Here is a 13,341-nt window from a genome sequence, read left to right as displayed (position 1 = left end):
ATCCACCCCTGCTGGGGTGCCCAGGCCGTGTCTGTCTGAAACCCCACCCGGGACGCCGCAGAGAGGAACAGGGAACAACTGCCAAAGACACTTTATCGCCTGGCCGTGCAGCCAGGGCACAGAAACAACCCCAGGCACAGCCCAAGCCCGACCTTCCCCTTCCCGCCAGGAGGAAGAGGAGGCAGCGAGGACTGCGGGCCCTGGCTGTGGGAGCAGGGCAGGGGCTCTGAGGTGCAGGGTGGTGAATCCCCCCCTCCCCAGCACCAGGACACAGCTCCGGGCTCAGAGCGTGGGGAGGAGCTGCCCCCCACCCAAAAAACCTCCTTCCCTTCCCCCTTGTCCCACCCCCAGCTCACCCTTAGGACACAAATACATAAAAGCTGCCTGGGCTGGCAGCAGGGGCTCTGCCTGCCCCCTCAGCCCCCCGGCCAGCACTGGGGGGCTCCTCCAGGCCCGGGGGGCTGTGGAGGGAGGGCAGTGCATGGCCGGGTGCCCCCTGGTCCCAGCTGCCCCCCAACAGCGAGGGTGGAGGGTCTTGGTGTGACCGCCCCCGGGCGCCGGCCCAGTGCCAGCCTTGGTGTCCCCTCAAGGTGGACAACAGTCACATCAGCCCAGGGGGCTGGGGACCCCCGGCCCAGCCCCAGGAACAGCCCTGGGGGGGCTGTGGAGGGGGGTGCAGGGCTGCTGGTCCGGAGCTGGAGACCCCGGGCTGCACGTCACATGATTTCACAGCAGGAATTCTGCTTTCGGGCCTGGCAAGAGAAGGAAAACCATCTGTGAACCCCCCCGAGGGTCTGGGGTCCCACACAGCCCCTCTCCTGCCAGGGGAGGACAAAGCACAGGGCGGATGGCCAGAGCTGGTGCCAGGAGCTGGGCAGGGTGCAGGACACCCCCGGGAGGGGCTGGGGGCTCTGGGGCTGGGGGCTCTGCAGCTGGGACTGGGGCACCCAGGCTCCCCCCAGGCCCAGAGCCTGCAGCACCAGGGGGGGATCCCTGCCTGGCCCCCCAAGCTGTGCCCCCAAGGATGACCCCCCACCCCTCCCAGCCCCCTTGGGGAGGGGTCACCCTCCACACCCACCGTTTTGTAGAAGGCTTTGGACTGTGCCCCCAGCACCTCCGACTTGGAGACCAGGTCGTCCAGCTTCTCCCCACGCTCCAGCAGGGACTCCATGGTGTTGTGCTGCCAGGGAAAGGAGTGCTGAGCCCCAGAACCCCCTGCAGCACCAGGGGGAGGTCACAGCACCCCCACCCACCCTCCTAGAGCCCCCCTGGCCCTGCAGCCCCAGGGGAGATGGAACATAGAGGAGGTGACCAGCAGAGACTGGCATGAGGAACAGGGGGCAGAGTCTGTGTCCTGCCAGCTGCAAAAAGCCCAAGGAGGAAAAACAGGGGAAGGCAAAAAGGGGAAGAGCAAAGGGAGCTCCCAGCCCAGGGAGGACCCTGGGGAATGGCCTGGGTGACTCCACCCTGCCCCAAAGGTGCCCCAGGCCCCTGTGCAGGCAGCAGCCGCCAGCCCTGCAGCCTCACCAGGATGATTTTGGTCTCGTCCAGCTCCGCCTGCACTCGGGTCATGGGGTCAGCATCGCGGGGGTTCTGGGGACGAACAGCAGCGTGATGGTGCTGGCACCACCACAGGGACTCCAGGGGTGCATGGGCTCCCAGCAGGTGCCAGAGCTGCCCAGACACCTCCCCTGCCATTTCCAGGGCTCGGGGCACACAGGAACGCTCTGTACCTGGTATTTGCTGAGGTACCCATCCAAGGCAGAGTAGCTGATGGTGGCAGGTGACCCTGAGGGCCAGTCCATCTTGCTGACCTGCCTGGAGAACTCCTCCAGCACCTGCCAGGTGAGGAAGCAGCAGTTAGGAGCCACAGCTGCAGGGCCACAGTGGCTGGAAGGGTTTTGCTCATCAAAATAGATCTGGAGATTTTTGGGAAGGGACCTCACAGCTCTGCCATGGCAGGGACACCTCCCACCAGACCTGGCTGCTCCAAGCCCTGCCCAAACCGGCCTTGAACACTTCCAGGGATGGGGCTGGAGCATGTCCAGAGCTGGGGAAGGGGCTGGATCCCCACGAGATGTGAACAGTCTTGGCCAATGATGCCCAGGCTGAGGTGGCCAGCCCTGAGAGCCCAAAGCTCCAGCAGGGGGCTGGAGGAGCCCTCACCTTGTCCAGCAAGGTGAAACAAACCCTCTGGGGATACTCATTGTCCGCAATCACCACTCCAGCCAGCCCGTCGCTCCGCACGTACACGTGGCACAGGTACTCTGCCAAGGAAACTCCTGTCAGGAGGCAGCAATGCCCCGAGCCCTCCCCAGCACCCAAGGAAACTCCTGTCAGGGAGGGAGCAGCGCCCCCAGGCTCTGCTGCAGCTCCCAGCCAGCAGCGCTGCCCCCCAGGCTCTGTTTTGGGGTGCCTTTTCCCGGGGGGGCCGGGGAAGCTCTCACCTTGCTCCTTGACAGAGGCCCTGCTGCCCAGCGCCGAGCGCTCCGCGATCAGCTGGCTCGTGAAGGTCATGAACTCCTGCACACTGCGGGGACAGGGCAGGGCTGGGGACACCCTGGGGACACTGCTGGGGAGCCAGCTGTGCCACAGCCCCCGCTGTGCTGGATAACACACCCTGCCCCTGCCCCCCGAGCAGTGGCAGTGCCCCAAGGGCACCTCCAGGCACCAGGGGAGCCCCCAGAGCCCCCAGGTGCAGGGACAGCCTCTGTCCTGGGCTGAACCTGCTTTTTGGGGATTTAGAAAGCAAAACCACCACTGAACCTGGCTCTGCCTGGCCAGCACCTGCTGACCAGCTGCATCAGTTGGGCTGGGAGGGGTGTTTGAGCCCCCAGGCACACTGTGAGTCAAAGCTCAGGAACAGCCCCAAGCCAGGCTTGCTCTAATTTGGAGCACATTCCAGAGCCCAGGCTCAGGCCTGTCCAGCAGGCTCCTCAGTGAGCCCTCAGCGCCCCACAGCAAGGAAAGGAAGCCAGAATTAATGAGGAGTCAAATGAAGCTGTTTGCAGGACAGCCCATCCTGGTAGACTGGGATCAGCCAGTGTGAGGCAGCACAGTGCCCATTTCAGCTGCGAAACCCCAGGAAGGGATTTTTACCAGGGATGGGGTACAGAGCTCACCAAACACCAGGAGTGGGACAGCTCCTGCTTGGAGGTGCCAAGAAAATGTCACTGGGCACAGAGTGGTGAGGCTGACTGGTTTTCTGACAGCCTCCCTCTGCTGGGAGAGCTCCAGAGGGAAAATGGCCTCCCAGTTTGCATCCCTGGAGGGGTCTGCACTGCTCCCAGCCCAGACAGCAGCTCCACAGAGACCCTGCAGTGCAGGGAAAGCCCAGCCCGAGGATCCCTGAACATCCTGAAGATCCTGATCCAGCCCAAGACTCCTGAACATCCTGAATCAGCCGAAAGATTCTGAACATCCTGAACACCCCTGCTCCATCAGAGGGGGAGCACAGACTCCTCTCCCCACGTGGAGGGTCCTGCTGCCAGCCCCCACAACCCCAGGGTTTCACACACACCATGGACAGACCCTCCAGGATCACTGAGTCCAGCCAGGTGCCAGCTGGATGCCAGAGTGTGCCCCAAGGGCTGATTCCCACTGGGAATTCTGGGTTTATTTCCCAGTGTTCCAGAAGGAATTAGGCAATCAGTGCCTCCCTCTGACCCTGCCCAGTTCCTTGGCAGGAGCTCAGCCCAGCCCTGTGCTCCTGCCCAGCAGGTTCCACAGCCCTGCTCACCCCAGATCCAGCTCTCCAAAGCCCAGATAAACACACCCCAGACATCACACCTGGGCCAAGCACCAAACCCTGGGAGCAGCTGGCAGGCACAGACCTCCCCCCTCCCCAAAATCCCAGAGTTTTCCCTAGGCACAGACACAGCCTGCTGGGGGGACACCACATGGAATTTCTGGGAATTTGGGAAACTAGAGCTGCAGCTGTTTTGGGACTGAGCTGGCACTGCTGCACATCTGGCTAAGGAAGAGCTTTTTTAGACAGTCTTGCTTCAGCCTTTCCCCTTTCCCCCTGCCATCACAGAACCCAGCGTGCCTGGGGCTCCACAAAACCCTGGCATGGAGACTTTGGGTCCCAGAGGAATTTCCCAACTGCTCTGTGTGTCCCACAGCACGTTCCTGCTCTGTCCCACAGCTCCAGGGGGTTCTCAGGGGCTGCTGCAGCCCCCTGACCCCGTGTGGAAGCCCCCTGACCTCTATGAGGCTGCTCCCAGGGCACTCCCTGAGCCCCGATTTCACCCCTGGGCTGCACTGGGGATCTGTGGGGTCAGAGCTGACCCTGATGGCTGGGGCTCCAGGAGCTCCACTCCACTCCTGATCCATCACCCTAAGTGCTGCAGCAGGCCCAGGGAGCAGCTCTGGGGTATTTTCCCTCAGGAAAAGCCTCTCCCTGCTGCCACTGCAGCCCCAGTGGGGAAGAAACCCCCCAGAGCTGCTGCCCCCCCTGCCCAAGGTGCTCCCGAGGCAGCCCAGAGCAGCAGCCCCCCAGGCTGAGCTGCCCAACCTACCTCGACCTCTGGAAGAAGTTGAAGGTGGACACGTCGTAGGCAGCTTTGAGCAAGTGCACTTTGGGGTCACCCTTGTAAAGGACACTTAGGCTGTAGAGCCTCATAGCGGCGGCTCCGGGGGCCTGGGGGGAACAGCAGGGGCTGGGCTGGGGCCGGGGGAGGGGGCAGGGCACTCCCACATCCCCCCTGAGACCCCCCTGGGGCTCCCCCAGACCCTCCTGCCGGCCCAGGCGGCTGAGCCCCCCGCCCCTGGAGCCCCCTGCCCCCGGAGCCCCCCCTGGCTCCTCACCCCGAATCCAGCCCAACCCAGCCCAGCCCTCACTTGGCCCAATATAACCCAGTAAAACCTGGTACAGCCCAGTAAAACCCACCCCGGTATAAACCACTAAAACCCAGTAAAACCGAACCCAGTATAACGTAGAATTACCCATTCCAGTAAAACCCAGTATAACTCACCCCAGTATAACCCAGTATAATGTAGCCCAGTATAACCCAGCACAGCCCAGTAAAACCCAGTACAGCCAGTATAACCCCCCCAGTATAACCCAGTATAACGCCCCCAGTACACCCCAGCCCCTCCATCCAGTGTTACGCGGCCACTCCCCAGTACAACCCACTGCACCCCAGCCCTCGGCCCCCGGGAAGCCCAGCCGGCCCCGCGGGGTCCCGGTACCCCTAGGATCCCTCCATTCCCCCCCGTTCCCCCCGGTACCGACGCGGCGGTCGCGGCTCAGCGCGGGCGGCGGCCGGGCGGCGATGGGCGCGACCCGGAAGTGGAACACGGCGGCCGGAAGTGCCGGCGGTGCCACGGGACGCCTCCCGCCCTGCGCACGCGCCAAAGATCGCTCCGCCCCCTCACCCTTCTGGCCAATCAGCGCCCGCATCCTCGCATTCCGAGCGACCAATCAGCGCCGCCCGAGGAGCGGCGCTCGTTCCTCGAGCGGACAGCAGAGGGCGCTCTGCCCGGCGGGCCGCGGGGGCGGAGCCTGCTCGGCTCCGTGGGGCGGGGCCTCTCTGTGGGGCGGGGCCTCTCTGTGGGGCGGGGTCTCCCCGTGGGCGGGGTCTCCCCGTGGGCGGGGTCTCCCCGTGGGGCGGGGGTCCCGCTGTGGGGTGGAGGTCCCCGTGTGTGGGACCCTGTCCCCGCGGTGTGGTGACCCTCTCTCAGAAGCAGGAACAGCCTCCCCCGGGTGCTGGGGGCCGCCCTGGCGAGTGGGGACCCTTCCATGGGGCGGTTCTGCCCCGCCGTGGGGTCCCCTCCATGGTGGGAGGCAGGGACTGAGCCCCTCGAGAGTTTGGGACCCTTCAGAGGTGTGGGGAGCCCTCGTGGTTGGTGACACAGGGGCAGGGCTGCCAGGGCCCTCCTGTGACCCCTGAGGGGCAGGGGAGTGTTCTGGGGTGACCCTGCATCCCCCAGGCCCTGCCCTGAACCCAAAACTCTGTGTCCCTCCAGAGCCCCCAGCGCTGTCACCGTCCGGGACTCCCGGGGTGTCCCAGAGCAGCACCGGAGCTTTTGGGGTCACCCATCCCCGAGGTGCCCCTCATCTCACTCGGACCTCCCCTATTTCCGCCACACCGGGAGCATGGCGTGCTGCGGGGGTGCCGGAGTGCCCCATCCCCGTCCCCGCCATCCCGGATCCCCGCGGCGCCGGTTCGGTGCAGCCCCGCGGTGCCGGTTCAGGGATGCGGTCCCGTCCCGGGCCGGGGCCCGCAGCGTTCCCGCCGCCCTCGCCCCCGGCCGTGCCCGGTCTCCATGGGAGCGCGGTTGCCAAGCCGGCCGCTGGAGTGCCTGCCGCCACCATCGAGCCGTTGGCACGGCAACGGGGACACGGCTGACCCGGGGCGGGGTGCGGCGGGGAGGGTCCCGGCCGAGCCCGGCCAGCGCACCAGGGGTCCCCAGGGCTGCCGGAGCCCCCCGCGCCGGGCTGGGACCCCCACGCAGCCCGGAGTCACCGAGGGAGCCCCGGAGAGCGTGAGCGGAGCCGAGCAGAGCATGTGGGGCCGCAGGGCTGACCCCGCCGCGGCCCCGGGGCCCGCTCGCTGCCGCTGCGCCTGAGGGCACCGGGACCGCCTCGCTGCCCCTCCGCCTGAGGGGCCGGGACCGCCTCGCCGGGGCCGCTCGGGCCCTCGGATGAGATAAGGCAGCGAAAGTGGAGCATCCGCGAGGGACGGAGCGAGGGACGCGGCACGGAGCAGCGCAGGGCCCGGCGGACGCGCTCCAGGCCAGGGCAGGGCGCTGCCCCGGGCCGGGCACCACGGTGGAGACACAGCGGCCGAGGGGGGCACGGCTCGGCCCGCAGCCCGCCCCAGCCCGCGCCTGCCCCCATGCTGGATCACCGAGCCAGGATGGAGAGCAGCAGGAAGGAGAAGGTGAGGTGCTGCGGGGGGCCAGGGGGTGAGGGGAGGAGTGCGGAGCCTCACCGTGGTCCAGCCTTCCCTGGTGCTCCCAGCAGCTCCCAGGGCTCCAGCCCAGAGGAGGATGGCTGCTGGGGAGGACACATGGAGCAGCCCCATCCCTGAGGTCACCCCCCAGCACAGCACAGGCCCTACGGCACAGGGGGCTCCTGATGGAGCTGGGGCGTTTGTGGGACGTTCTGCTGGCCTGGGATACTCCCACCCTCCCAACACCCCCAGGATGAGATGGGGCCTGTCACCTCCTTCAGCTGGCTGTCATCGTTGTCACTGAGGCACCCAGCAGGGTGGCACAGGACTCATCCCAGACAAGAACCAGCTGTTTGTGGGAAGCATCCTCTCCCAGATGGACTGAGCTCAGGGAACACCAAGGGAACACTGAGGGGACTCATCACACACTGGACCAGCAGACATGGGTGTCACTGGCAACTGCAGCCAGCAGCCACAGGGTTCCCAGCTCCATCCCTTGGGTGGGATGCACTGGAGCACATCATTTCCATGGGAAGCTGAGAGCCAGATAACGTCATGTGGGAAGACCCAAAAACTGCCAGGGAAGGGGCAAACCCACGGTTTTGGAGGCGAGGGGAGAGATGAGTAGGGACATGTGGTGCTGAGATGGGAAAAACACTGGAGAAATAAAACTTGGACTCCCAGGTGCCCGCCTTGGGACAGGGACCCTCCGGCCATGGCAGATCAGGGTTCCCATGCCGGGTGGTGCCATGGGGTGGATTGGCACTGAATACCTGCAGCCAACAGCCCAGGAGGGCTGATCGGATCCAGCTCCAGCTTTCCTGGCAGGATTTCTCCAATCGTTTTGGCCAAACACCCTCAGGACCAGGGCAAACCTCCCCACAGTGCTGCTGTGGGTGCGCAGCCCCGTTCCGGGGTCTCCGTGCTGCAGCCACGGCACTGGGGGCCGGGTGATGTGCCAGGGCAGCTGGACTGAGCCACGGCAAGGGGTGCCCCCAGAGCTGGGACACTCCAAACCACACCCCAGGCGCTTTCCTGAGCCCCCTACCCCAAAACCTGTCAGGAAACAGCAGCAGCCTCGAGGCAAACACCTGTGTGCCGGGAAGAGGCGGTGACTAATGAGCCCTAATGCTGCCGGCTGCAGCTGGCCGGGAGGGAGCGCCGGCCCCGCTCCATCTGACAGCCGGGGCACCTGGCCCCAGCCCTGCCGCCTAATGGAGGCTGCGCCGAGACCGGGGTTGCTACGGACAGGATAAACACGGATCCTGCTTGCCAGGTGCTTCCCTGGAGTGGGCCCTGCGGCTCTCCCTGGCAGCGAGACAAGGCAGCAATCCTCCCAGGAGCATTCCTGCCTGCCTGCCCTCTGCCCCATTTTAGCCCCACGTTTGGTGGGTGAAAAACGGTACCCATGATTCCCAATAGGATACAGGGAGAGGGATGCTCCCATGGGAGCAAGGAGGACAGACCAGCATCTTCATCATTAAAGAATCTCATGTCCTTGGTGGGAGATGCTGTGCTCCTCAAGGGCATGGCCAGGAACACTCCTTGCTGGGAATGACTCTGGGATTCATCAGGATGGGAAGTCCCAGGTCACTGCTGGAATGGTGCACAGCCACCCAAACAATTCAGCTGGGTGACAGGGGTGGCAGGAGCCCAGTGCCAACCCTGGACACCAGAGCTGACTGTGGTGTCCTGCAGGCAGCACCAGAAGGGGCCTTGATGCCTCCCGACAGTGCTATGGATTCCCTGCTCAGCAGGAGGAGAATAACAGTGCGACAGGATGTCATTTCAGTGTGGCCATGTGAAAACAGGGCTGGGGGAAGGGAAACTTGGAGTTTCCTGAAATTCTTGCAGTTCAGGCCCCTTGCATCCCAGATCCCTGGTCCCTGGCTGACGCTGTGCCATGTGCAGGTGGAGCAGATCCTGTCGGAGTTCCGTCTGAAGGAGGAGGACCTGAAGAAGGTGATGTACCGGATGCAGAAGGAGATGGACCGAGGGCTCAAGCTGGAGACACACGAGGAAGCCTCTGTGAAAATGCTGCCCACCTACGTGCGCTCCACCCCCGAGGGCTCTGGTACGGTGCTACTCCAGCCCCTTGTGTGCCACCCTTCCAGCTCCACGGGCAAGGCTGAGCCTACCAAGAGCCCATCACCTTGTCCCCCTCTCCCTGCCTTTGCAGAGGTGGGAGATTTCCTGTCTCTGGACCTGGGCGGCACCAATTTCCGTGTGATGCTGGTGAAGGTGGGCGAGGGGGAGGAGGGGCAGTGGAAGGTGAAGACGAAGCACCAGATGTACTCCATCCCGGAGGATGCCATGACTGGGACGGCTGAGATGGTCAGTGGAGCACACGGGGCGTCCCATCCCACCCCAGTCCCTTTCATTGTGTGTAATTCAGAGGGAGCACCTGAGGGGACACACCCATCCCTCCAGCCAGCAGAAGCTGGGGGTGGCCAGTCCTGGGGAGCCCGTGGTGGGGGACAGCATCTGTCAAAGGGCAGTGGGAGGGTGGGGACATCCCTCGGGAAAGGCTGGACCTCCTGTATTCCAGCTCTTCGACTACATCTCGAGTGCATCTCTGATTTCCTGGACAAGCACCAGATGAAGCACAAAAAGCTGCCCCTGGGCTTCACCTTCTCCTTCCCTGTACGGCACGAGGACATCGACAAGGTGAGGGGGTGTCTGGGCAGGACCAGGGCTTGGGGGTCCCCAAGCCTCACCTAAACCACAGCCCCGTTTTGGTCTGACCCGCATTGCAGGGCATCCTCCTGAACTGGACCAAGGGCTTCAAAGCCTCGGGCGCGGAAGGGAACAACGTGGTGGGGCTGCTGAGGGATGCCATCAAACGGCGAGGGGTGAGAGGATCCCCCTGTGCTTGCGCCACCCTGGCTGTCCCTGCCAGGGCTCACTGCAGCCTGCCTCTGCCTGCCACAGGGCCACTACAGCCTGCTGTGTCCCCAGGAAGGGACCGCAGCAGTGCAGCTGTCCCCAGATGGGGCTGCTGGAGCCACGTGTGCCTCTGGGCAGGGCTGTTCCATGTGTGTGCGCACACGTGTGCATGACACGTGCCCAGGCCCTCACCCCTGGGGACCGTGCACCCCAAACCCACCTGTTTGGGGACTGCCTGGCTCCCCAGGAGCCCACACTGGTCCCTGTCCCCAGGACTTCGAGATGGACGTGGTGGCAATGGTGAACGACACGGTGGCCACAATGATCTCGTGCTACTACGAAGATCACCGGTGCGAGGTTGGGATGATTGTGGGTAAGATGCCCCTTCTACAGGGACATGTGGCTGGGCACAGGGAGCTGTCCATGGGCCAGCTCCCCTGCTGCTGCCCCGTCCTTCTGGGGAGACACACCAATGACAGGGGGGTGGCAGTGGCCCTCTGCTGAGGTGTCTGGTGGCTGGGACACCCGATGGCATTGCCTGGCCCCAGCATGGTGGTTGGGGGACTTTGGGAGGAGAAAGGGGGTGGTCATCATAGCAGGGCTGGTCCCCAAAGGGCTGCCCTGCCCCCAGGCTGTTGGTGCCTCTGGCCTGTGTTAGTCCCTACCACCCTCACAGGGAAGGATTTCCTCCCAGTATCCAATCTAAATCTCCCCTCTTTTAGTCTGAAACCTTTTCCCCATGTCCTGGAGCCCCCCTTGAAGCAGTTGCACACCATGGTGCCAATCACCAGGCTGAGGAACATCCCTCAGACTCCATATGGGTGCCAACCCCTGCCCTGGCACATCTGGATGCCCCCAGTTCTTCCCCACTGCTCCACAGCACTGTCCCAGTTTTATCCTAGTGGGATGGGGGGCTGTGGTGGGGGGTGTCAGTGCTGCCCCCCCTGCCCAGACCCATGCCCAGTTCCTGGCAGGGACGGGCTGCAACGCCTGCTACATGGAGGAGATGCACAACGTGGAGCTGGTGGAGGGCGACGAGGGGCGCATGTGTGTGAACACGGAGTGGGGGGCCTTTGGTGCCTCTGGGGAGCTGGACGAGTTCCTGCTGGAGTACGACCGCGTGGTGGACGAGACCTCCCTTAACCCCGGTCAGCAACTGTAAGGAATAGGAGAGATCCAGTTCCTCTGGGCGTCCCTCCCGTCCCTGCGCCGCGCCGGGCTCAGCCCCCACGCACGGGAACACATCCAGCAAGGAGGGGGGAGAAAAGAGGGGGTGCTCTGGGATGTGAGCCCTCAAATCCCAGCTCTGATGCCGCCCCCTGGCCTGTGCCCCCCGCAGGTACGAGAAGATCATTGGGGGGAAGTACATGGGGGAGATCGTGCGGCTGGTGCTGCTGAAGCTGGTGGATGAGAACCTGCTCTTCAACGGGGAGGCCTCTGAGAAGCTCAAGACTCGTGGGACCTTTGAGACCCGCTTCATGTCCCAGATTGAGAGGTACGAGGCTGGGGGGGCACCCCCCAACCGCCTGCCAGGCTGCATGGCACTGGGAGTTCTGTGCTCTCCCTCTGCACCGCTCCAGGCACACTGAGGAGTCTGTGCTCTTGCTCTGCACTGGGCTGTCCCACAGGGGATCCCCCTGTTCCATCATCCCATTCCAGTCTGCTTTCACTGCCTCATTTTGGGGTTCTTTATCCTGTTACCCCACACCAGCCTACTCTGACTGTCCATCTTGCAGTCCCTGTGTTTTGCCACCCAAACCACAGTGTCCCCTGTCATGGGCCCATCATGATCCCATGGTTCTGTACCTGCCTGCTCTGTCCCATATTGGGGCCCCCATGTCTCATCACCCCACATTAGGGGGGCCCACTTCCAGGTCCTTCTGTCCCATCAGCCCCATGTTGGGGTCCCCCATGCCATCATCTGACACCAACCCGCTCTGACTGACCCAGCTGGGGTTCCCCATCCTGGGCCCCCATACACTGTCCCGTGTGAGGATCCCCCATCCCCTCACTGCCCCATCCCTCTCCAGCTGCCTCACCCAGGCTCCCCACCCTTCGGCCATTGCCGACCCCCTTTCCTCCCCCACCTCAGCGACTCCGATGACCGCAAGCAGATCTACAACATCCTGTCAGCCTTCGAGCTGCTGCCGTCGCGGACGGACTGCGAGATCGTGCGGCGCGTGTGCGAGAGCGTGTCCACGCGCGCGGCCCAGATGTGCTCGGCCGGGCTGGCCGGCGTCATCAACCGCATGCGCGAGAGCCGCAGCCAGGACACCCTCAAGATCACCGTTGGCGTCGACGGCTCCGTCTACAAGCTCCATCCCAGGTGGGGATCCCAGCGACGCCCCTGTCCCCTCCCTTCATCCCCCAAGCCCTGACCCCATCAGTGACCCCACGTTCCCCCTCCCCAGCTTCAAGGACCACTTCCACGCCACGGTGCGGCAGCTGACGCCCGGCTGCGACATCACCTTCATCCAGTCCGAGGAAGGCAGCGGGCGCGGGGCCGCCCTCATCTCGGCCGTGGCCTGCAAGATGGCCTGCATGATGGGGCAGTGAGCTGGACTCGGGGGGACGGCGGGGCCGGCGCTCCTCTGGGAGCTGACACGAACGCGGGGAGGAGGCGGCTCCGGCCCCCCAATAAACGGGGTGTGTGTGGACTTCTCTGGGGCCGCTCTGGCCAGTGCTGCTCTCTCCCCGTGCTGGTAGAGAGACCCCCATGGCGCTGCCCCACACCTATGGGGCGGCCACGGAGCTTCCTGTGCCCTCACTTCCCTCCCCCATCCTCACACAGCTGCAGCAAGGGGGCCTCCAGAACATCCCAGCCCCTTTGCTGGGAGAAAGCCCCTCCCAGGGCAGTGGCCTAGAGATGAGGGGCTCTTTGGGGGTACTTTGGGGGGGATGTCAGGGTAGCGGAGCTCCCCACCAGCGATTCCTGGGGTGCAGAGGGTGACCGGAGTGCACGAGAAATGGGCCAGATGGAGGGGGGCATACTGGGGGTCCCCTCCAGCCATGTCCCCACCCATGTCCCCTGAAAGGCACTGGGATCCCCATTGCAGGTGGGGACGGGGATTCAAAGGGGATCCCTCTGCAGGATTCCCTGCATTCTGATTGGTTAGCACCAGAAAGCCATCCTGGAGCTCTGATTGGTGGCAGCCCTCAAAGAACTGCAATCTCTCTGCTCTGATTGGCCGAGGGCAAACAGAAGAGATTTCCTGCACTCCAATTGGCTGGAATTAAAGAAAAAGAAAGGGGTGTGGGATTCCCTGTGCTCTGATTGGCTAGGACTGAAGCAGGGATGCCCCGTGCTCAGCTGGGACCGTGAGGACGATCCCAAGCCCATGGCAGTGCCGGTGACAAGCGGGTAACAAGTGACAGTGCCAGGGACAGATGCAGTGCCAGGCATGGGGTGCACGGGGAGGGGACAGGGACAGCCAGCACCACCCGGGTGTGTGAAGGTAACCGCTCACCCTAGCCCACATGAGACACATCCCCACCCTCCCGCTGGCGCCTCTGATGTCACCGTGGCCCTGCTGGGGGCAGGCCAGGGCCAGGCTGT

At 64.3% G+C, this 13,341-nt stretch overlaps 2 protein-coding genes across 3 annotated transcripts; one reads left to right on the top strand and one right to left on the bottom strand.

Moving 5' to 3' along the window:
- Positions 1 to 76: 76 nt before the first annotated feature.
- On the bottom strand, positions 77 to 5,311 carry YKT6 (YKT6 v-SNARE homolog). 2 transcript variants are annotated; one of them, XM_036396767.2, is made up of 8 exons: positions 5,233 to 5,311; positions 4,521 to 4,642; positions 2,448 to 2,530; positions 2,167 to 2,267; positions 1,734 to 1,838; positions 1,528 to 1,593; positions 1,079 to 1,180; positions 77 to 752 (listed from the first exon to the last, which is right to left on the bottom strand). In XM_036396767.2, exons 2-8 carry the CDS (start codon positions 4,622 to 4,624, stop codon positions 717 to 719), a joined length of 597 nt encoding a protein of 198 aa, XP_036252660.1. In that variant the 5' UTR covers positions 4,625 to 4,642; positions 5,233 to 5,311; the 3' UTR covers positions 77 to 716. The 2 variants fall into 2 exon arrangements, with proteins under 2 accessions (XP_036252660.1, XP_036252661.1); XM_036396768.2 differs by having other exon boundaries at positions 5,237 to 5,286.
- A 1,024-nt stretch (positions 5,312 to 6,335) lies between these two features.
- GCK (glucokinase) lies at positions 6,336 to 12,446 on the top strand. Its single transcript, XM_036396668.2, is given in 11 exon segments — positions 6,336 to 6,887; positions 8,811 to 8,973; positions 9,079 to 9,233; positions 9,448 to 9,460; positions 9,463 to 9,566; positions 9,656 to 9,751; positions 10,059 to 10,158; positions 10,760 to 10,943; positions 11,125 to 11,280; positions 11,878 to 12,111; positions 12,197 to 12,446. Coding segments are annotated over 11 exon segments (1,395 nt in total). The 5' UTR covers positions 6,336 to 6,842; the 3' UTR covers positions 12,342 to 12,446.
- The last annotated feature ends 895 nt before the right edge of the window (positions 12,447 to 13,341 follow it).

Source organism: Molothrus ater, chromosome 28, assembly GCF_012460135.2.
Source record: "Molothrus ater isolate BHLD 08-10-18 breed brown headed cowbird chromosome 28, BPBGC_Mater_1.1, whole genome shotgun sequence".
Taxonomy (NCBI): domain Eukaryota; kingdom Metazoa; phylum Chordata; class Aves; order Passeriformes; family Icteridae; genus Molothrus; species Molothrus ater.
Note: the sequence above shows the minus strand (reverse complement) of the source record. Positions and strands in the feature narration are given on the sequence as shown.